This window comes from Microtus ochrogaster, chromosome 10, assembly GCF_000317375.1.
Source record: "Microtus ochrogaster isolate Prairie Vole_2 chromosome 10, MicOch1.0, whole genome shotgun sequence".
NCBI classification, from domain to species: Eukaryota; Metazoa; Chordata; class Mammalia; order Rodentia; family Cricetidae; genus Microtus; species Microtus ochrogaster.
Genome location: NC_022016.1, coordinates 78,736,759 through 78,758,229, shown reverse-complemented (window position 1 = coordinate 78,758,229; position 21,471 = coordinate 78,736,759). Strand labels below are relative to the sequence as shown.

The window sequence follows — 21,471 nt, the reverse complement described above, 5'->3', positions numbered from 1 at the left end:
CCAGCAAATGTTGGGGTTGAGAGTAAAACTCAGGATTGTCTGATATTGACACAATCCTATAACACTGTTTAAGGGCAGACACATCAAAATACAGAAGCGATGGGCCTTGGAAACTGGTCATCTGTGTGGGAAAAGATGGAGAATGAGAATTGAGACAGTAGCAGGCTTTGCAGCATGGAGAACAAGGTAGAAAATGAGGACATTAGCCTCCCAGGTGATGCCAGGGTAAACAGCAGATCTGTATTTAAGACGGGCATGAGGACAGCCAAAAATAACTCTCAGATCACTGGGGACAAGTAAATTTTAAGCAGTGGGGGGCATGTACAACCCTGATTTTCTGAATTGCCCAGGCTTTGTGTTGAGGTCTGGGGTGAAGTGGAAGACCTTGGAGTGTGGCAGAGCTGAGTGTGTGCCTGGGGCCTGTCTTATTAGTAAGTATACTGGCCAAGGACCACAGGCATGGAACCTATTCCCATTGCACTGAGCCTTTTCCTCTGGAGCGGGGAGATCGCCCTGACCAACACACACACTGAGACTGGGGAGAGCTGTGAAGGCCCTGCAGGAATTCCTGAGTATGATTTGGCCAATTCTGTGAGTCTGATTGCTCCACAGTATTCCTGAAACACTGTTTACAATCCCAAGAAGAGCCTAGTATGCATCCTGCTAAGATCTGCTTGCTGCTATTTTAATAAAACCTGGGATGTTACAGAGTGTAGCCTCTTTCTTTTCAGTCGATTCTGTACCCCATCTTACATTGCCTCTTCTCTCCTCTTCAGGAATCCAGGGTCTCTTGCCCATGACACTACATCACTGTCCTTTAAACTCTGTGAGGTCGATGCTGCTATAGGACCTCTGCTAAGTGCTCAGGCCACAGGATGGACATAACGCAGTGAGGCATCTGCCCTGACTCTAATCCCACAGTGCACACCCAAAATTTCCTCTGGGCTCCTCGCTCATGCCTGTCCTTTCTTCAGAAGGTGTTCATACTTCTGTCTGCTCTTTGGCTTGAAGAAAAGAACTTCTAACTCTAGCGAGCAGGAGAGAGACACAAGAGGGGTGGGGACTCGGGGAAGGGGCTCTACTCTGTGTCAGATCCTGTATAGACATTATTATACTTAATCCCCAACCTAACTGTGGGAAATAGGTATTAATCACTCCTATTTTACAGATGATGATGATCCAAAAGCCTAAAGAAGCCAAATCCTTTGCCCAAAGCCACACAACGAGTAGAGACGAGCAGGGATTCACACTTAGACTGATTTAATTTACTGTTCCTGCTAAGCTGCTTCTCCTTCATTCTCTCTGATCCTTCAGCCTTATCGGTTGGGCACTGGTCTTCGGGGGAAAGACTTCAGATGCTGATGCCCTTACGGTACTCAGGAGGCAGCAACTATGACACAGTAGGCTCAGTTCCTACTGTCCAGAAGGCTGGGCTGATAAGGAAACTGCTAGAATAGCTACCCCAGAGGCTTCTGGGAAGAGCCCTGTAAGACCACATTACTAAGCCTCCAAAGGCCTGGAGAGAGCTGGAAGCATGTGCTAAATGGGCCTCATTCCCAGACCCTGGCTTTGAAGGACCCTGGAGTTCAAGATTTCACACAGGCATTCAGGAGTGAGAGATGGGAAGGGGCCCCTCTGCAGCAGCTGCTAGGAAGGTAGGTCTAGCATCTCTCCATGTCCCTCTATGCCTGGCAACCTACATGTTGCCCTCTTCTCTCAGTTTCCACCAGGTTTAAATAGTGTCATGGTTTGCACTACTCTGTTTCCTGGTGTGACCCGACCTTACCTGCCGATCAGACAAGTGGAAGAAGTTCATTGTGGAGTAGTGTGCATACAGGTTCATGCATCCAAGTGAATGCAAAGAAAGGATTTTGTCCCTGGAAAATGCAGCAAGTGCACTTACCTCATGAGTCTTCCGAGTATATCCAATAAGGAAGTTATCCAATAAGGAAGTGGATTTGGAGGCATCTGGCCCCAAAGCTGGCACACGACATACATTCACCAAAGCATTTGGTGAATCTATGACTCCATGCCTAAAAAGTGTCGATCTCCCACCTCCCTGTTTATTTCTGCTCTTTCTTTTTAGAACAATGAGCTGTGATTCTCCAGGGAAGGCCTTGGGTTTGTCACTGAGGCACACTGACAAGACACGACCTTGTCCTCTGCCCGGTCTGCTGTCCCTGTTGGAAAGGACAGGGAATGTGCCCAGCTAAAGGAGTCTCCTGTGCAAGGCAACGGCACCCTAAGGCGGGTGATCTGCCTCCAGGGCTGTGGGCCCTGGCATCTGGGAAACTGGGAGTTTGCAGCTCGTTGGCTGCAACTTTGGAGAGCAAATGTGCATTCGTTGCTGTTCAGCGCCTCTGAAATAGAGAACAAAGCTTCCCTTGCCCCCCACCCCAGCCCCATGACGAGTGGGTGAGAATCAGCAGAGACTAGCGCCCCCCCCTTCTTTCCTGCATAGTTGTCTCATTTTCCTTGTCAGAAATGCACCGGATTGGGGTCGGGTCTACCCATGTGTGATTCTAACCTGAGACAGAAAAAGGCCAGGTTACTGGAGAAGATTGGCTAGATGTGATGGGTGGGCTGGAAGTCTCGGTCTGGCTCACCTGTCTGTTTGGTGATATCTTTCTCTTCCACACTGAAAGCTTTTCTTCACCAACTTGATGGCATAAGTATGACCTTATCCAAGGGCACTGTGGAGGAAGTGATCATCTGGCCAAGACCTCAAGCAAGGACACTGACAACACCTGGACAGTCTTTTCTTACCTGTTTTGTCAACACAGAGACCCCTGCAAGCGTGTAGTCTACCTTATAAGTACCTTTTCCCCTCTAAGGAATGCTAGACATCAGTGTGGTAAACATGCTATAATTCACAGATACTTAAATTTCTGTGTCTGGTGTTTAATGATATTGAATAGTGTAAACTCCATTATCTGACAGAAATGTAATCTCCTGCCTCACGCCATTTCTTTCCAGAGCCCCAGATGAGGGATGATGCTGTCGAGCACCCAGCTTCAAATACAGCATCCCTCTAAAGACAGTGACGTGACCCTTCTTTCTCCATGAGAGGTGTCCATTCTTCCTCTGAATTCCGCTGATAATGAGGAGCTCACTACTGACTGATGAACGCTTAAGTCCATCAGATCTTCACCACTGTGAGAGTGAGATGGGTGTTGCTATTGCTATTTTACAAGTGTGAGAATTGAGCTCACGGAGGTAAAATGACTGTTCCGTGTTACGCCGATGTTGAGACATAAAGCCAGGGTTTGAATTTGGAATTACGACCTGGACTGCCTATCTCCAAGTTTTAATCTGGGTTCTAATTAGCTGAGAGGCTTTTAAAGATACAACAGTCATGTATGGTCACAAAACATGGACATGGAAGAAAGTAGGTCTAAGCTACAATCTTATTTTATGCCTCTTGTCCAAGTAGAACCCAGCCATGATAAGCTTAACAGAAGCCTGAGTCTTGGTAGTTTTCCCTGAGGCGATGCCTGGTTTCAAGAAAGACCATAAACTGAGACCACCCAGGCACCACCCAGGAACAGATCATCCAAAGGAAATTCCTAATGTTCCAAATATTGTAGATAGGATCACCTGCCAGCACACACCCATCACTTTTCACCAGGACACCCTTAGACAAGCAGGATTGAACCTGTCACCCCAAAGCCTGCTAATGTAACTTTTCTAGATTTTGCCTTTAAATAGTGCTCTCTAGAAGGGTGGGGTACCTCCTCTGGCTGCTGTGCTGACCAGCTTGTATACATGCATGATAATAAACCTTGCTTTTGCATTTTGGTGAGTTGGTCTCCATGCTGGTTTTTTGGGGGGTCCCCATGGACTGGCTACAGCAGTCCACAATACCTAAAGTGATGCTATTATTTGCTAAACTGCCTGAAGGTGGTCATGTTGAGCCAGGTACATTCTCAAGCTCCCCAGAATTCTGACAGAGGAACTATAGAGAGTTCAAGTCTGACCATTCTTCTGCATTTTGACAGAGCCCCTGATCTCAAAAAGATTAACTCTAAAATTGGGTTTGGCTGGTTGTCCTCCAAGAGTAGGAAACCAAAAGGGAAGGGCGCCAAGAACACTCAAAGGAACAGAGGTGCTGCACAAACCACTTTATTTGGGAAATAGAAACCCAGGAAGGTTGCTATATATACAATGGAACATTCATAGCAAACTAACATATGGTTCTTTGTTACCATTTCGGAAAACCAATATGCAAAAGAGAAAACAAGCTTTGCTCTTGATTTTTTGCAATAAACTTTGAAAACCTCCATGGCAAACGCAAAGAATGTTTAACTGGAATTGTGTGCTGAAGGCCCCAGCTCCCTGGAGCCTCCCTCCCTCTGCCTATCTCCTAATCCTCATTTCCGGGAGGTCATTTTAATTAGCAGGCTGCCATGGTGACTCAGCCTGCTGCTTCCCCAGACAGGAAGGGAGTGGACTCCCCTGGACCCATTCATCACACAAAGGCACTTTAAGCTTCAGGAAAATGCACACTATTTGGCTTGCACCGCCTTGGGGATTGCTTCTGCTGTCATTTTCTTTTATCACTCCTACCTGCCAGGGTGCATTTCTTTGTCTCTTGCAGTCCCCTTACCTGGAAGTCACCCTGTCCCCAGTGCAGATTATCAGTGCTCCCCTCACCTGATCCTTGTCAGCAGGGACTGCAGACCTTAGCCACAGTAGTTCTCCGGAAGGAGTGAACAAGGCTTTTTGTCTGGGGAGCTAGAGTTTCGATTAAACTACCTGGGAAGTTGAGAAATAGCTTTCAGAACAGCTTTCTGAAGTTGCATGCTGGGGCTTGAGGGAATGAGCGAGCATGAGGCTTATAGATATGGTGACCATGCTTCTGAGACCACTCTGGGTTTAAACACTCTGCCCCATTGTTCACAACAGCCTGTTTGCCTTTGACGTGCATGTGTGTAGCTCTTGCTTTGGCTCAGAAAATATGGAGACTGCATTCCTAACCTAGAAACAATGGCAGCCTGTTTTAAGTGAAGTCACCTGCGCAGTGACTATACAACTTTAAAAGGTGAAGAGGGGCTAATGGGGAACCAACCTGAGACCCGTGGGACCTCTTGAGAGGAGTGTGTGGGTTTGCCTCTGTGCTGTGGAAGATAAAGTCTGTGTTCACTCCACTCTCCTACTCCACTCAGCCTTGAGTTGAGGGCTCACAATTGATTTCCCATTGGGAAAATGGAAAAATCAAAGATAAAATTCCTCTCTTTCCCCGCTCCCTTTCACTAGCATGTGCAATGTGCTGAAAACTCCTGTCTTGGAAACCAGGGAGTGGCACTGAATTTCGTGTCCCCACAGGAAATTCATTTTCCTGCCCCCACAGTGCTTCCAGGTGCCATGTCTTTAAAAGGGGGTTGAAGGGTCTTTGTGGTTCAGTGAGCTCTTCTTGTCCCCCTTGCTGCTGGGGACATTGCTGGCTGAGCCCCGCAGGGACAGGTGCTTGTAAGGAGGGGGGTTTTCTTTCCTGCAAAAGGGAAAGAACAGAAAGAGAAGACAGCCCATATACACACTGCAACTAGTCCACTTATTAGCATGTCCATCTCCCATGCTGGACAGGGACCTCCTAGGTACACCGGGCTTGCCATCTTTTTCTCTATGTCCCCAGAACCCAGTCCAGGTCTGGTATAAAGCAGGCATAGGAGCTCACTGAATGACTGTAGGATGGATGACTGGCCAGCCGATGGATGGAAGGATGCATGCATGCATTGCTTCGTTTTAGGCCTAGAGAAATTTAACTCTCCTACAGCTCCAATCTGATTCTCTTGCCACTTGGACTCCTAATTCAACATTACACATGAGAAGGGAGTGGGAACACAAAGAAAGCTATAATTTGGAAATTTGGAAGGAGGACTGTCTTGGTGTCCTATGGGCTTGGGAAATTCCTTTTGCATGAAAGAGAGAGGGACAGAGAGAGCGAGAGAGCGAGAGAGAGAGACAGAGAAGAGGAAGAGGAAGAGGAAGAGGAAGAGGAAGAGGAAGAGGAGAGGGAAAGAAGAGGAAGAGGAAGAGGAAGAGGAAGAGGAAGAGGAAGAGGAAGAGGAAGAGGAGAGGGAAAAAGTAAAAACACAGAAAGCACTTGGCAGGCGGGGCTGGGACATCATTCTCTCATCCCTGCGTGACCACCAAGGACTTTAGAATCCTAGTTTTATTATTCAGCCTATCACAGCAACTGCTAATATCTGTCTTCCTAGCATGCTTGGAAGATTTCAGCGAGTGGAAGTGTGTCTGTTTTACCTCTATGTCCCCACAGCCGGCACCCAACACAGTCACATTACTACCATCAGTCGGTGATTTTGTTCACATAAGAGATAATGAGCTCCCGTGGAGCACGAACTGATTTTATTCACTGTTGCATTTTACCTTATTCGGTACCTTATTTGTTATATTTCTGATGGACAAATTGATTTATGTAGTCACCGGATTTAAGATTTATTCCCAGTGGGAAGACTGGTGTTAATTTTAAGCCTCAAAGAACTGCTCTGAATTCCCAAGTTGGCTGAATTCAAAAGTGTGGCCTTGGGCAAGAAATTGAACTTCTCTAAACTTCATTTGTACAATGAGGATAAACTATCCCAGTCTTCCAGCAGAGTGGTGAAGTTAAATTAGAGATTGTGAGTGAGTACCCCTAGAAGCCTTCTCTTTCCTGCTATAATTTATTGACTGTGGCCCCAGAGTCAACATGCCAAAGATACAGACATCAATGCTGTCCTCAACTTGTTTCGGCTTAGTGGAGCCCAGAACTGTGCAAAACAACGGATCAAATTGAAGATTATAGCATGAAGTCCGAGTGGTGACCACTGGAAACAGAAATGAAGTAGGCTGTTTGAATTAGGATTGAAGATGTGTCTTGTGGCCTTTGTGCTCTGACCTTGGCATGAGTGCTTTTATTCATGGTTGATGAGTCACAAACCTAGTGAAAGTGGAGTCGGTGCCAGTTCACGTACAGTGGACACCTGGCCTTGACAAACCTCCCGCCGGTCTCAGTGCCTGAAAACGGATGTTCCTTGAAGATCTAGCCAATGTGAGGAGACTGTTTACTGCAGGTGAGAGGAGCCTAGATCCCTTTCTTCTTAACATTCTAGTCCTACAAAGCTCATGCTTGGACTGCTAGCTACAGACAGTGTGATCTTTTCTGGTTTGTTTTGTTTGTTTGTTTGTTTGTTTTTTCAGCACTAGTGGCAGAAGTCAGGGTCTCACACATGTAACTCAGTTGCTATAACCATCTCCGCAGCCCGAGACAGTATGATGTTACAAGAGTCCCTGCCTAGACGTAAGAATCTATTTTGTTCTTTTCCAAACAGCAGAAGAATGCCTGTTCTTCCTGCCTTGTAGACTCTGGTGAAAGGTGAGCTGGAGAAGTGGTACCTAGATTACCAGGGGCCATCCATCCACAGATCATTGGGGAGAGTAGTTCTTCTCACCTCAGATGGGCAGAGGACACAGGACAGATCTGTTTTTATAGGACAAAGAAGATGGAAGGTCCCTAGAGAGACAAGCTTGGGTTTATTGTTACTGACACAGATACAGGCAGATGGGGTGACTGGAAAGGCAGGGTGTCTCTGTAATTAAAGATGGGGATCCAGAGAAGGAAAGGAGGCCCTAAACAGCAGATGGCTCACACCTCTGTTCCCTCCCCTATTTCTTTAGATTCATCTGCTTTAGAAGCCAACTTTTCAAGGCTTCTACAGTTCTTTGGTCACCACTTAATACCTACGCCACTATTTCCTGGGGAGTTGCACACCTATGTATGTCATAGAACTTTGAGTTTGATGTGTTTGGTTTTATTCTCTAATTCCCAAAGCAGGTTTGGTGTGGAGCAGGTGCTTCTGGGCTGAGTGGCAAATGCAAGGGACTTTGAGTCTTATGGTTACCCTGACTTTACCACTTCCCTAGCCACACTGGTCTCACCATTGATGCAGCCTTTCTTGAGTCCTGCTTCTTTTTGCTTTTCCAAATTGGGTTAGCATAAGTTTCTTTCTACTCCCTCAATATCAACTGTTCATGTCCTTAAAAAACCAAGTCCAAGTTGGGTAGTGGTGGCGCACACCTTTAATCCCAGCACTCGGGAGGTGATAACACCCTCTAAAGGTCAAAGAGCTTGAGGGAGGGGGCTTAGCATCCTCCATCAAGTTCTACCATTGTATAGTCAGTTGACGTCATAGACATTATTTAGGTCTTAACATATACAAGCTCTGCACCATGTACTAAGGATTGAAGAATGAGGCTGTCCAGTGGAGAAACCAGTCCTGCAGAGATGCCAGACAAGACAGCATAGGGTATGTGTATGGAATGTAACTAGGAGCCCAGCTGAGTAAACGGCTCTGTCTTAAGCAGGAAGAGGAACAGAAAAACACAATGTGACATTTGGATAAAGTTTTAATGAGTTAGTAGGAATTCAGCATCTACAAAATGAAAGGAATAAAGGGAAAGGGTAAACAAGTTATAGCAGTGTAAAAATGGATGTGTTCAGGCTGATGCATATGGCAGGGAGTCTCTAAAAGCAGGTATTCCCAAGGTCAAGGGTATGGTAAGGGGCGGGAGAGGTGTTCCCAATGTCAAGGGTATGGTAGGGGGCTGGATGTCAAATTTAATCATTGGTTTAAATTAAATCATTTGTTAAAGTCTTGAGTAGCAAGAAGAGGAGTTGGTATATTACTTTGACGGTAACAAGGAGCCATGAGTGAGATTATATCTGATATGTAGCTATGTATACTTACTGTACACAGCTAAGTATTGCTGTATTTTGCATGTTATCAACTGGAGCTCCCAATGGACTCATGTTATCTATGCTCCTTTAGGACTCATCGCAGGCCTAGCATAGGATGTGATCCTTATATATGTATGCCATGATGTCACTATGCAGCAGTCAGTGCTCCTGGCCCATAGTAGAGCCTGAGTCTACTTGATCAAGGCCAGCTTACCTCTGTGTTCATGCTCTGCCTCACCTACTGAAGTATTCTTGGTCCACTCGCTTTCCCTGTCTAATTTTATCCCCTTTGGTTTTAGCTCTGATAGCCGTGACACCATGATTGAAAATAAATGTAGGGTCTCAGCTTTCCTAATCAAGGCGGAGCTGAGCTCCCATGCCCACGTTGCCGCCTCTCCCCAGGACTTCTTCCTGAGGGGCGGCCCAGCACCCCAGAATGCCAACAGGCTTCCAGCAGCATACGGGTAGAAAGTGACATATGGCAATTATCCATGGAGATGGGGGAAAACAAAGATTAATTCTGAGTCAAAACATGTAATTTTCCTTTACAACCGGAGCTGCTCTTTCACTTAAGCCATTTGATGCTTGGGTGGAAAATAATACAAAGGGGGAAGCATTCAGATTCAAACAGGAGCCTATAGTCCTGGGAATTCATTCTTTAAGGCTTACTTACCAGTCTGGAGTTGAGTGCAGCACCCAGGGGATCACCCAGGCCCAGAAGGAAGGGCAGGGGCAGTAGGGAGCTAATTTGCTTTTCTTAATTTATAAGTGGGTGTGTTTGCATCAACTCTTCAAGTCTGGCCTAGTGAGGAAAGAAGTCTTTGCAGAAGAGAACATCAAAGCTCAGGATCAGGGATGCCATGGGCAGTTGAAAGCAGGGGCTCTTGGGAGGAAAACAACCCTGCATCAATCTAACTCAGTTTCAAGCCCCCTCCCAATCTGAAAGAACCTCTCCCAACTGAGGCTGAGTATCCCACAGGCTCCAGCTCTGGACCTTAACACCCCTTCTGTTCCCTAGGTCTCCATGTCCTCTCATGTCATGCTCACTGATGTCCCCCCAAACTGTTAGTACTACTTCACTGACCTGTGACCATGACACAGACAAGAAGGAAAAAAAAAAGCGGTGAAGGATGAAGATAATTTTTATGCAGGCTGACAGAGGACCCAAAAGAGATAATCCCTAAATTAACTTGTAAATGAGATGCTAAGAATTCTTCTGAGTTTTACAAAGCTTTAAATGTTTAAGAACTTTGGCCAATCAAGAGTGACTCCTAAGAAAGAACTGAGCACTTTCCTCCAGAGGTGAGCTCCTCAAAGGCAGGCAGGGTCATACCTTAATCCCCAGCTCACCCCATCCCTCCCTCCCACCAGAGCCGGCTGCAACGTGCTGTCTTCTGTAGGTTTATGAGTGATGGAATGTATGGATGTATCCATGCAAGTATGTGCGGGGCAGGCTAGTACTGCAAGGAGATAGAGAGGAAACGGACACAATCCTCATGCAGGGTTTTTAATACCCCAGAATGGCAGACATAAAGTCCTCAGATGACCTGGTCCCAATCTGAGACAGGGTGTCGTTTGAGCACGCAGCCATGAAGACTGTGTGGATCAGGCCTTAGAGAGATACAACTCACTGAATTATGGAGCCTGGGCCAGTCCAACCAGGTAAAGTCACAGGACTTGTCACAGGCTATCATTAGCTGGCAGAAACTGGAAACTGTGAAAACATTCAGAGGCATCTATTGTGTTCTACGCATTGTCCTAAGCTTGTGCCTAATCTTCAGAACCATATTAAGTTGTTGCTATTATTTCTGTTTAATAGGAAGGTGTAGAAAGGTTTTAAGAGGTCAAGAAACATCGCTCATGAGTGCCCAAGACAGCGCTCTGATGGAGCTGTATTGCAGGAGAGTTCAGATGGCTTTAGAATATGAACCCCTGTCTGTGCTATAGAACCTGTGACTTCAGGCAATCTTCTGGTCCTCTCTGAGGACGAGACATACATGCACTAAGTACACAAAGTACTTCATACAATACATAACACTGACTTATATTTTTTTATTGTTAATAATAGGTGTTGGAAGAAGATTCACTGTGCTAAGCTCCCGAGGCACAGAGAAAGACAGCGAACATCAGAGGAAAGAATGATCTGGCAGGAGCAGAGAGTTGGACACTGCCACGTCATTCCAGGAGCCTGGACCACTAGGGGAACAGGAGAGGAGGCCCAGAGGTACGGCAGTGCTAGCACAATCCAGATGCCTCTGGATGTCACTGCCCAGATGCTCAGTGAGTGCTCTACCAGCACACATGGGAACGCCCAGAACTTCCTGCTGCTGTTCAGCCCTCAGCCAAGATGGATGCTCCCATCCCTGTCTTCTCTCCTCCTTGGATCTACAAGTGAGTCCATCAGAGGAGCAAGATGGGACTTCTTAGGGGTGTGTCCTCTGTACCCCAAACCTTCAAGCATTAAGGGAAGGGGACTATCATCGACTGACAGAATACTCATACACCTGGTACTAGTGTTTGAATGTAAAGCCCACAATAACCTGAAAGGAATGTACAAGCGTGTCTGATTTATAAACTGGAAGAATGGGGAACTGGAGTTCGTTTGGGAACCTTAGAGGATGAGTGATCATGTGGAGTGGGATATGTAAGTAGCCAGGCTAACTTAGATCTCGGCTGATCATGGCTCCTTAGCAATGCCCATCTCTGGCGATTTCTAAGATGGGCCTGAAATGAGAGGGCCCACCATGCAAGACTATACTGCTATGCAGCCTGTGGATTGGAGCTCAGAGATGCAGTCTGCTGCAGTGTGGGCCCTGAGGCATCATCTAGCCTGACCAACCCGGTGAGTCAAGGTACCGCCTTGCCCTGGACCATGGGAGGCCGTTTGGCAATCTTTGCTAACATCTCAGAAGCTGAAGGAGATGAAGCTACGTGGACGCCTCTGTGTAGACAGCACCTTCTGGGCCCTTACTGATTCTTGTGACAGAGCTGGGATTGCACTTCCTGTGGCACGGGTGGCAAACTGAGGGGCATCGGAAGCAGGACCTGAGCCTGATTGCTTGGGTCTAACACTTACCGAAGCCTTGGTATGGGGACTGTCATCCTGTCAACCAAGGGATTCAGCCGGTAATAATCTAGAAATGTTCTCGCCACATTTCTTCCCAGTTTCATATCTGCAGATGTGTGTTAAGGAGCAGATTTGAAAAGAGACTGAGCAGGGTGAGAAGAGGCCTAGTTATAAATAAATAAATAAATGTACAAATAAAGCAATGGTAAAGATAGTGTTATTGCTCCCCACTCTAGGGTTTTAGCGTGCATTGTTTTCTTGGTCCTCACAAAACCTTCATTCAATGGTAAGTATGATCCTCATTTCATAGACAAGAAACTAAAATGAACAGAACAGAAGTAAAGGTGGGGAGTGGACATTGGGGTCTAAGTAACCATACCCTAAAATCTGTGCACCTAGCTTTTAAGTATACTGGGCTTTTTTAGTCTGGCCTCAAGTGGTCCAGAATGAAGACTTATCAGCAAGTCTGAAAGCCAAGAGACCCTTTGTTTCATACAGAACAGGTTTTGCCTGACCTTCAAGGACCAGGCATCTCTCTTGAGAGTAATTTCAGGAAAGCTCCCAGACTCTAAATAGAATTCCATTTCCCCTTGCTGTTTGACAAATAGTGGAGTCCTGGGGTATAGATTGGTAGTCTATTTATTGAATCACAAATTCCCCCAGGGAAGGAGAAAGCTCCAGTTCTATACTGGTATTAACATCCTGGGATCAATTAATACAACAACTGTGTATCTGCTTTATGCATGATAGCCATATTTCTGGGCTCTCTGCTATTTCCTTTGCCCGAAGGGCCTTTCTAACTCTCCCTTAGCTAATATGCAGTATGAAGAGGTAGCCACTACCTCTTCATTAGATTTTCCTGGATCTTCCCTGCTGTCATCCCAGGGCTGAGAGTATTATCCTTGCTCCCTAACACCATGGCTTAAGAACTGACCTCACAGGGTAGACATGAAGTGTTTGCTCACAGTGGTTCCTCCACCCCACCCCCATCAGCTACAAACACCCAAGCTGTCAACCTTCCCCATGAGACTTCTCATCTCTTGATTTCGTCTACCTCTCTCCATTCCCCAGAATAGGTCAGCATCACCTTTTGCCTGGACAATTGCCATTGGGATGCTTTCAATAGTGACGTCAGGGGCTGTATTCTCTATTGCAGACTCATAGTGTTACTCATTGACTAAAACCCTCAGTGTCTTCCAGTTGCTGTTCAGAGCTTGGCCGTTGGTTATGTTCTCAACTCTCCTCTTGTTACCTCCTGCCTCCCATCCCTTTGCAGTTCCTACTCTTCTAATCCTGTAGCTCCTAGGTCTTTGTTCGCTGTGTAGCCCAGTTAGACCATCATGCCAAGCATGCCTTATAGGACCAGATCCTTCCCAGACTCCAGACTTCCATTCAGTTCTCACATTAGTGGGCATATCCTTCTCGGTGCCTTTGCTGGGGACAGGATCCTCCTAGGTCTTCCATGGCATCTTTGCATAGTTCTCTGCCAGTCAGACTACTCAGCAATACTGAATGTCAACCAGTCCTTCTTTGTGATAGCTCCTCTTGTCTATACAATCTACGGGGAAGAGGTCAATTTTGCTTGACTCAATCATCTAAATACCTATGTGCTTACCTGACAGTTGTAAGAAAAATAATGAATAGTAACACCCAATAGCTAAGTAGCTATTATTAATATGTGCTAGGCCACCTCATGACAACCCAATGGGAGAAGGCTATTATTGTTCCTATTGCTCAGACAGGGTAAGTGACTTTCCCTAAGGCTGCATCCCTCATAGATGCTGAAATTGGGATTTAAACCCAGGCCTTGGCTCTCTGGGACCTACACCATTTCACATTTGCATCTATCTTTTTCCTACCTAATAAACCATCTGGAGCCCCACTTGTCCTGTGGAGAAGATTCGCAGCACTGGCCCAGAACTAATGGAGCTGAGGATACAGGTGACACGCACAGTAGCAGCACCCCGGGGCTGCTAGTTCCAGGGAGTCTCTGGAGAAGGACTGCTCCTAGCCGAACTGTAAAGACAGAATAGCTGAAGAGGCCTTCAGACAAGAACACAGAAATGGTTTTCCATTCACACATACATCTACACACATTTTCTTTATCTGTCTTGGGCTGTGATAGGTGAAGGAACTTATCCAATGCCGTGTAGCTGATAATGGTCAGACCAGGAGTCAAATCTGGGTAGGTCTGATTCCAGACTATGAGTTTCCACTGCCTTGGACTGTTTCTCAACTTGAAGGCACCTTTTCTGTCAGAGCCTGAGTCATTCCAGGTCAGAACATGGTGGGAGGAGGAGAAACAGCAGGTCCGTTGTTCACAACAGCGAGCTGCACTGCAGGCTTGCTGTGCTCTGAGACTGCTACCTGCTTTCTTTCTCTAGATGTGTCTGACCTTCTCTGTGTCCTTCTCTGAAAAGTCCACAAGCTGGCACTGAGCATGGCCTCTCAGACTAGCAGCCCCCAGAGGGTGTCTCGTGGCCAGGGCCTGCAGAGGCAAGCTGGCTGCTTGAACCCAGACAGTCTCTAGTTGGCACAGAGACCAAATCGTGGTTATGCGTGTTGAAAGGAATAGCTGCAGGGCATGGGAGAAATGAGAGGTCCCTGTGGACTGAGCTGGTAAGCTGGAGCAGACATTTTTGGAAACAGATGTGTCTAACCCAAATCCTGGTTCTGCCACATACTATGGAGAGCAGATTTTAATTTCCAAAGATGTCTGCAGCGTTGTCTCTGGTCTCACAAGCTCCTCCAGGATGACCTTGATACTCCTTCCACTGAAAGGCATGGTCCTTGTTCTTCCCCTCAGAGTCTCGCAGACTTTAAACTGGCTTAGAACCAAAAGAACGACACGAGTGGAAGCGACATTGTGAGACTCGCAAGGCAAGGTCAGCTACAGCAAAGGAAAGGAACCTTGTGTTATGGCGTGCTCAAGCGAGGGTCCCGAGCTCACGGACAAGTAGACTGAGCACCCCAAGGACTAGGCACAGAAACAGAAGATAGACTCTTGAAGTAAAGGTCAGCCTCCACTTCTACAGCATGCTGTCATTCCAGCCCCAGCCACCCACTGTTTTCCTACAACTGAAGCAGACTCCATAAAAGACCCTCCCACTGAGACCCATCCAAAGGTCTGACCCACAGAGAACATTGAAGGACAGCTGCTGTGGGATGTCCTTCTGCATGAGGGCTGCTTTATTGGTTGGTGAATAAAGCTGTTTTTGGCCAATGGCTTAGTAGAGTAAAGAAAGCCAGGCAGGAAATCTGAACAGAAATATAGAGAGAAAGTAGGCGGAGTCAAGGAGACACCACGAAGCTGCCAACGGAGAAGGACAGCAAGTAGAACCTTACCCAGTAAGCCACAGGCTTGTGGTGGTACACAGATTAATAGAAATGGGTTAATTCAGATGTAAGAGCTAGCTAGAAATATGCCTGAGTCATTGTCCAATCAGTGTTGTACTTAATATGGTTTCTGTGTGATTAGCTGGGTCTGAGTGGCCGGGAAATGAATGAGATACAATGCTACAAATAGCACTGTTTTAAGCCATAAATTTTAGGGGAAGAGTGTTTAACAAAGAAATGGAGAACTAGACACAGAAAGATCTAGCACAGGGCACTCCATCTCCCTGAGCCTTTATGTCTTTGTGAAATGCCTGCTTCACAGATTTGCTGGGCTGCAGTGGGTGGCTGGATGTAGTTGGCGAGTGGCATAGGGCTGACTGACTGATGAATGAATGAATGAATGAATGAATGAGGGAAAGAGAAGCCTCATCTCTTCCTTACTGTCTATACTAAAAGGCACACCCGAGGTACCACAAAAGTAGTTGCCTTGCTCACCAACACCCTTGAATATCTACAAAGGAATTGGACTATTCCACAAAGCTGGAGCTAATCACTTTGGATGGGCTCTGTTGCAAAGGCAATTTTCAAGGTGGTTCTCATCTAGGAAAGACCTGGTTCCCTTCCCTCCTCCATCCACAAAGCCTTATTCACTCCAGAGTATTTCTTGCACTCACCCTGACTGAGTGAAGGAGCAGGACAAAGGTGAAGGAGAGTAAAGATTGATTGAACATTTTCAATTAAAATACGATGTCTTAGAAGACAGATTTAAGATCCAGGTAAAGAGAAGCAATAGTTTTTTTGGCTGGGCCATTTTCAATATATTGATGTACTCAGAGAGGAAAAACTAGGGTGAGAGCTCTCGGCCATTCATTATCCACAAAAATCTTGGGATAGTTTTGTATGCTGATTTTTTTCTCACCCTCAAGTTTAATCCATCGGTCTGCTTCTTATAGACAGCAGGGAATGGTCAGCAACCAGGGAAGGTGGGGCTGGGAGCCTAAAGTGCTGAGGATGGAGGGTGGAGTCACTGGTGCAGTTGAAAATTTGGACTAATGTGGTGACTTCTACCAAAAACTATGTTGGCATAGAGTAGCTCCAGCCTCCTTCTTCATGGGGCTCCTTAACAGATGATGGGAAGTAAGATGTGTTCTGAGATTTTCACCCATCCATCCATCTGTTCATCCATCTACCCATCCATCTATCCATCCATCTACCCATCCACTATCCATCTGTCCATCCATCCATCCATCCATCCATCCATCCATCCATCCATCCATCCATCCATCCATGCATCCATTGTGGATTCAAACACTTGTTGGAGTCTTCCTTGGGGTTAGTTGAAGATGAATTAGGAAAATGCACTTCCAAATCTAGAGGAAGAAAACAGACTTCCAGTTAACTATATCACCAAGCAGGTAGTTAGATCCTTGTTGCCTTGACAAAAGCAGCTACTAGAGTGTACTCTGTGCCATGCGGTTACCGTCACCAACATTCACCACAGCTTGTCAAGATCAGAGCATGAGTTCACATGTCTTTTACAGATAAGAAAATAGTAATTGGGGCTTATTTTATTAATTCAGAGTCTTCTTCTTTGAAAATGATAGAGGCAGAATTAAACCCCAGGATCTGCTCAGCATATGTGTGCTGTCTTTTCTCTGGAGTGTGATAAAAATCGCAAGCACAGAATTCACTCACCATGGAGAAACTTTGAAAAGCTTCATGGAGATAGATGTGTGACTAAGATTTGAAGGACAAAGATAACCTTAAAAGGGGAGAGATGGGGCTGAGAGTGAAGCCCAATAGCGCTCATTTGCCTAGCAAGGCCCAGTGTTCAACCTTTTCTACTACAAGAAAAGGGGAGTGGTGGAGGCACATGTGTGGCTAGGGACCATGACATGGCATGAAAGACAACAGGGAAGGTTGGAATCTCACCTACCCAGTTGTAGAGTGGGAGGTAAGGCTGTGATGCCACAGGGCCAGACTCACTGAAACACCGAGAAACTTAAACTTCTATTCAGAGAGATGGCTCTGTTGCTAAGAGCACTGGCCGTTCTTCCAGAGGAGCTGGTCAGAATCCTAACATCCATACAGTGGCTCACAACTATCTTCAATTCCACTTCCAGATGACATGATGCACTCTTCTGGCCTCTGTGTGCACTGCAGATATATCTTTAAAAAAAAACCCTTCTATTCTATAGGCAGTGAAAACCAGTAAATACTAGGGATTGTGTCTATCATTCTCTCATTAACATACCTTCACTGACCATCTACAATGTTCAGAGTTTTTGGAAGGTTCAGGATATGCTGACTAAAAATCAAATAAAAACAATAGTTTTTAAGACTAGAATTAGAGACATACTAAAAAGTACAAAAGACATGGCAAAGTATAAAACTGTGATTCTAATAGTGTTATGAGAAAATGTAGTCAAAACCTGAGGATAATGGAGATGTGAACAGGCCTCTCTGAGAAGGGGACCATTGAGAAATAATCCTTCTGTACACTGTGTGAATAGATGTTGCTATGATTGGCTTAATAAGCAAGCTAACTGGCCAATAGACGAACAGGATCAAGTCAGGTAAGAAAGTTAAACTGAGAATGATGGGATGAAGAAGGGCAGAGTCAGAGGAGACGCCTGCCAGCTGCCAAAGAAGCAGGACATGTAGAAAATGAGGTAACAAGCCATGAGCCATGTGGCAAAGCATAGATAAGAAATGTGGGTTAACCTAAATGTAAGAGTTAGGTAGTAGTAAGCCTAAGCTTTCAGACGAGCATTTATAATTTATATTAAGTTTCTGAGTCAGTTATTTGGGAAGCAACTACCAACTTTTTAAGAGCAGGCAGTCAGGACAGGAAAACTTCGCCTTCAGGGAACATAAAAACCAACAGTGAGAGCGGGTGCAGCATCACCTATGGATTGAGAGAAAAGTACAGGAGAAGGGTGGCCTGAGGGGAGAGAGAAACAAAAAGTGCCTGGGAAAGAGGGACCTACAAAATGGGGGATCTCAGAAGGCCTGGCTGTAGGCTACTGTAGAGAGGCTGATCCTCCCAAGTGACAGAGAGGCTACTGGACAGTCTGAAACAGGCAAAGGACACAGCCTGATTTACACCATAGGCATCATTGCTGTGTTAAACATCTGAAGCAAGTGTGGAAGCAGGAGAGTAATTATGGTCCAGGGATGGGGTGTGGGGATCTGGATGGTGCTGAGGTAGTGGGGCTCGCAGGGTTCTCAAGGACCCTAGGAGACAGACCGTGCCTGGGAAGCCTCTGTTCTGTCTCAGGCCTCAGATCTGGAGCCCTGGATGAGCACATGTGTGAGGAATAAAAGCCCACACAGTGGTGACCTGGGCCATGCCCCTGCTCTGTGCCTACCTTCTCTGTGAATAAAGGTAATATCCTTGGAAGTCCCATCTCCTCCTCCTTCCACAAACATTACCGAGGAGCCACTGGTCTGACGAACACCCCTGCCTTTGTGGAGCTTACATTGCAGCCACAGGAGGCAAATGTAAACCTACGGGATATGCCAGAAGATGATAAGCACGGAGTTAAAAAGCAGGGGAAGACAGTGCACGGCAGGAAGCAACCACCACACTAAGCAAGGTGGTAAGAGGGAACTACAACAAAAGGGTAGGCTTGCAACGCACTTGGAGGAGACTGATGGGCTTGCCACGTGGAGAACGAGCCTTCTCATCAAAAGCAGGACTTGCAAAATCCAGCTGATCATAAGCGGGATAAAAGTGAACCTTGGGGATGAGTCCCTTCATGCACACACACTGGCACATAGCAATTTCCAACTCTCCACACTCGAATGCCACAAACCTCCCTCTGGATCCGGGGCTTCCTTGCACCGTCCCGCTCCTTCCAGCACTGCCCCACAGCTCTGCTGCCTTCTGACCCCTCCCTTAGGCTCCATCGGTTTAAGGCTCACCAGCCAGTCCTGCCCTGACTGCAGAATGCTGAGGTCCTCGCCATTCATCTTACCTCCTCTTGTCCCCAGTGTGTGTTACATGCAGCTCTGCTCCTTACTCTCATCTTGCTGATGAGACATCATATGTCACTCATCCCATAAGGCACATCAAATATTGGTCCCAAGGAAGACTGAAGGTCAGTCGCTTACTCTTTCATTCATGTATTTACTAAATGCTACTGTACAACAGACACTGTCCGAAGAGTACCAAACTTCATGACAGTCTCTCCTTGCCATCATGTTGTCTCCAAATCAGAAAGCTTTAGACCTACATGGTGTAGGAAGTCCTGAATATGTGTTGCTTTTATTGGTTAATGAATAAAGCTGCTTTGGCCTACAGCAGGGCAGAATAGAGTAAGGCAGGAATTCCAAGTAGATAGAGAAGGAAAAAAGGTGCAGTCAAAGAGACACCATGTAGCTGCTGAAGGAGACAGCCGGAACTTTACCCGGTAAGCCACAACCTTGTGGAGATACACAGAATCATAGGAATGGGTTAATCTAAGATGTAAGAGCTAGTTTATAAGAAGCCTATGCTATTGACCAAGCAGTGTTGTAATTGATATAGTTTCTATGTGATTATTTCGGGTCTGGGCGGCCAGGGAACACACAAGCAGCTCCACTTCCACCTACATATCTGTTAAGTATTTTTTGAATGGCATACCTCTCCACCAACAATGCAATAATTCCAATCAGACCAAATTAGACCGAATTAAAAAGACACCCAGGTTTAACGGCTGTCAGCACTCCTGGGTGCCTACCCCCCCCCCGGAAAACATGGAAAAGGGAACAGAGAACCAAAAGACCATGGAAAACTGGGAGACCACATGTTCATTCTTGGGGGGTGGGAATGGAGCAGTTTAAATAGCCCGTGGGAGTGGTCTTGATCTACCCTGGGGAGGGGTCACCATTTGGCAGGCTTTCCTGACCCTTCCTGGGGAGGGATCACTGTTTGGTGGGCTTTCTTGGAGGTGGAGTTTGAACTGAGGCAACTCCCAGGGGAGGGGGTTTATGCCAGGAGCTGGGGTGAAGCCCCCATTCAAACAATATCCTCTGTCTGGAAACGTCCAACTGAAAGCTCACACTGCTATCCCTGCCCGCTATGAGAGGATTCTGCAGAGGGGTGTACCAAAGACAAGCCATTTCTCTTCCCTAAGGCCCACAGCACTGCTAGAATATTAAGAGGCAGCTATCTGGGAGCCTCTTGGTAAAGCCTGAAAAACACTGTGGCAATGAACACATCTTTTGTCTCTGCTTCCCTTGCCAGTCCTCCTACAAGGTCAGAAGGGAGCAGGACTAACCAGACGAATCCTGCTCTGGAGCGAGGGTGCAGACTGCAGGTATAGTCAGAGAGGCCTTTGCAATAGCAAGAAAGCCTCCCAGACAGCACTGAGAGTAGGAGACCTAAGAAATGGGGGGGGGGCAAACAAGAGAGAAAGATGCAAACAGAGCTACTCAGGGAAGCTAATCAGAATGAAGCTGAAAGAGAAGGAGAGAAAGATAGCAGAGGAGGAGAGATAGAGCTGGACTTGAAAACTAAAGGAAAATGGAGTGGGGGCAGAGAAATGGAAAAATAGAAGCAAGCGACCGGAAGAGAGGGCATATGAGTGTAAGCCATATATACAGGCAATAGAGAGGAGGGAGGGACAGAAGGAAGGAAGCAGGTGATGAGTCAGAGAGGGAAAGCAGGAAGGGGGGGGGACGCAGTGTGTGTCAAATAGAAACAGTGGGAGGCAGTGGACAGACAGGACAGTATGGTTTACTGAGGCAAAGTCAGCTCCCTAGGAGGGTTCTCATCCCCCATCTTAAAGCTTGCTTCCCCAGGAGGCAGCCTACCTGAGACCAGGGGAAGGGGCTTGCATAGCATAGACCAACAGTGAATTCGAAGTCAGGCTAACTCTGAGGCTCCATGTTAGTTTCTGTTTGTCATAAGCTCAGTGCCTTAAAACACCAGACATGCATTTCCTTACAGCTCTGTGGGCCAAAGTTTCTCTGGGCCAAAAAGAAAGTGTTGCCAGGCCTGCACTTCCTCAGGAGGAGGCTGCCTGGAAAACCCATTCATTTCTCCTGGCTGTTGGCATTCCATGGCTTGTGGCCATATCCCCCTGGGCTCCATCTCATTGGTTCACAGGTTCTCCTTTTGTTCACACATCCCGAATGTCCTTCTGTCTCCCTCCCATATGGACCCGGGTGATGCCATGTAGGGCCCACTTATTAAGATGAGGTGCCCCCATCTTGAGGCTCTTAATGAGGGCAAGATAGCAGTGTGGAAGTATCCTCCATCTGACTCCACTGGTAAGAGGAGTCCAGCCAACCAAGGAGAAACTGTCCTCCAAGGACAGAAAGGAACAGAGAATGTGACAGGACAAAC

At 46.6% G+C, this 21,471-nt stretch overlaps 1 protein-coding gene across 4 annotated transcripts in view; it reads right to left on the bottom strand.

Annotated features, from left to right (window-relative positions):
- Positions 1 to 4,112: 4,112 nt before the first annotated feature.
- The window catches only part of Bend5 (BEN domain containing 5), a 234,392-nt gene continuing 217,033 nt past the window's right edge, over positions 4,113 to 21,471 (bottom strand). For 2 of the 4 annotated variants that reach the window (XM_026782015.1, XM_026782018.1), the window contains 2 exons: positions 11,811 to 11,907; positions 10,113 to 11,119 (listed from right to left, as the gene is read on the bottom strand). In XM_026782015.1, coding sequence (XP_026637816.1) covers positions 10,861 to 11,119; positions 11,811 to 11,907 — 356 coding nt within the window. In that variant the 3' untranslated portion in view covers positions 10,113 to 10,860. The other 2 variants (XM_026782016.1, XM_026782017.1) reach the window with 2 other exon arrangements.